Here is a 1,865-nt window from a genome sequence, read left to right as displayed (position 1 = left end):
GCTGTTAGAACTATCCTAGTTCGTAACACACCGAGTTGGTAAAAGTCAAATGCAAGTGAAATTGAGCCAGTGGGTTTAGGGATCAGCAGGGGTAAACCCCTGGGTATCATAAGCCCAACCCACACCCCTACCCCTGGAGGGTCTTACCCCTCAGACCAAGGGTCAGGGGTAACCCAGGGGTATTATAAGGGTACAAGGGTATCACAAGGGTACAGGGGTATATCACCATCTAGGCTAGAAGATATAGCAGGCTGACTTTAATTTATGCTTCTTGAGTCCTAGCCAAGTGTGTAGATGAGACTCAAACCATGGGCAAGTAAATCTTATACATTATGAACCATCTAAACTAACTTAAATGTTTCCTTTGATTGTATTTTACTTATATCATACTCAAATAAGAGCTAACTCACAATATAAGATCACAATAAGCCCAATAACCATTATATTGTTGAGAACTTCAAAATTTTATACTTATCAATCACTCCTATGGTAATCAATTTGGGGATGTATTATGCCTAGGCCCAGGGGTACTACCAATTGTCCAGGGGTACAGGGGTCTCCAAATCCAAACCCATACCCCTACCCTCAAGTACCCTTACCCCTGACCCCCAGGGGTTACCCATACCCCTGCTGATCCCTAAGTGGGTTACAGTAATATGTTGCAGTGATCGCGGGAAGGATAATTTTTGGCAACTTAACGGTCGACCATTTTTATTTATTTTGGACATTCCTCACCGAAAACACATATCCGGGAGTGCCGGATGTGTTCGAGCAAGTGCCCATGCTTCATGAACAAGCGCGGCCTTCTCCAAACACAGATTATAATGCGCTATACACCCCTTCCTTCAATCAGTATAATGAAACCCCTCATCTAGCATGCTGACACTCACCACACCAGCTTGCCAATCTCATTTCTATACTGATACGACCTCAGGTCTCCGTCAGTCCTCTCGAAAAACACGGCCGCTGCATGGTTATACTACTGTTCTGCTTAAGGGGCTGGCATCAGAGACGTCGTAGACGTGCCATGACATATGATACCAGGCTATACTGTTAAAATTAAGCATAATACTCACTGACTAGAAACAGTATGGTTTTGTAAGTTTGTTTGTAAACTATCAATCCCCTATAATTAAGCTTAATGGCTTCTGATTCCTTTGGTGATTCTCAGGCTTCCAAGAATAGCGCTACCACCAGAAAAATTACCAAATTGGGATATTCCAATAATCTCACTATTCCCACATACCTCCCTGGCTCTACTGCTGCACCAGAGCTTTCCCCTTGCTCACTCATGTATATAAGTAGTAGAATGGCATGTACATACATAAAATGATACAATAGACCGCTTTTTTCATTGTCTGAGAGCTTGTACAGCAGTCTACAGTACTGACTACAATATGTGCATCCCAGGACTAAAACATATTCGGTTTTTTGCCCCTTTAGCAGGGAAGCAATTCTGACTGTATATATCATATATTAGAGTGTTAATGAATATATTACACCACTTGTTTGAGCCTCTGTAGTGTCCTACATCAGTAGATATGTTAAATTCATGAATACCTCTCAAAAAACATAAACCAGTTCGCATTTTTTAGTGTTTAGGTATATAGACTGGTGAATATTATTTCTAACATCTCTTTACTAGTATATACATCATATCAAGAGTATAGGTCAGCAGGATCAGTCCCTAGGGTCATATGTATTGTCATCTTCCTGGTGGTTCACTCCCTGAGAAAATTTTTCCTGCAGCTCCGGCCCTCTAGGATGGTAGGTAGTCTTTTACTATGAACATATGGAATATATTTATCACATAGGTATACCAGAACAATACCAGGATCCTTGTCTACAATCCAAAGTCACTTTTT

General features: G+C 41.2%; 1 protein-coding gene across 1 annotated transcript; it reads right to left on the bottom strand.

The window, feature by feature from the left end:
- Positions 1 to 1,041: 1,041 nt before the first annotated feature.
- Positions 1,042 to 1,482, bottom strand: HD556DRAFT_1362275 (uncharacterized protein). The gene is made up of 2 exons (XM_041302666.1): positions 1,172 to 1,482; positions 1,042 to 1,098 (listed from the first exon to the last, which is right to left on the bottom strand). The coding sequence occupies exons 1-2, from the start codon at positions 1,471 to 1,473 to the stop codon at positions 1,080 to 1,082; spliced, it is 321 nt and encodes a 106-aa protein (XP_041161659.1). The 5' UTR covers positions 1,474 to 1,482; the 3' UTR covers positions 1,042 to 1,079.
- Positions 1,483 to 1,865: the final 383 nt, after the last annotated feature.

The sequence above is a fragment of the Suillus plorans genome (assembly GCF_016647745.1).
Source record: "Suillus plorans strain S12 chromosome Unknown HD556scaffold_20, whole genome shotgun sequence".
Lineage (NCBI taxonomy): Eukaryota > Fungi > Basidiomycota > Agaricomycetes > Boletales > Suillaceae > Suillus > Suillus plorans.
The sequence above is the reverse complement of the archived record's forward strand: the minus strand, read 5'-3'. Positions and strand labels throughout refer to the sequence as shown.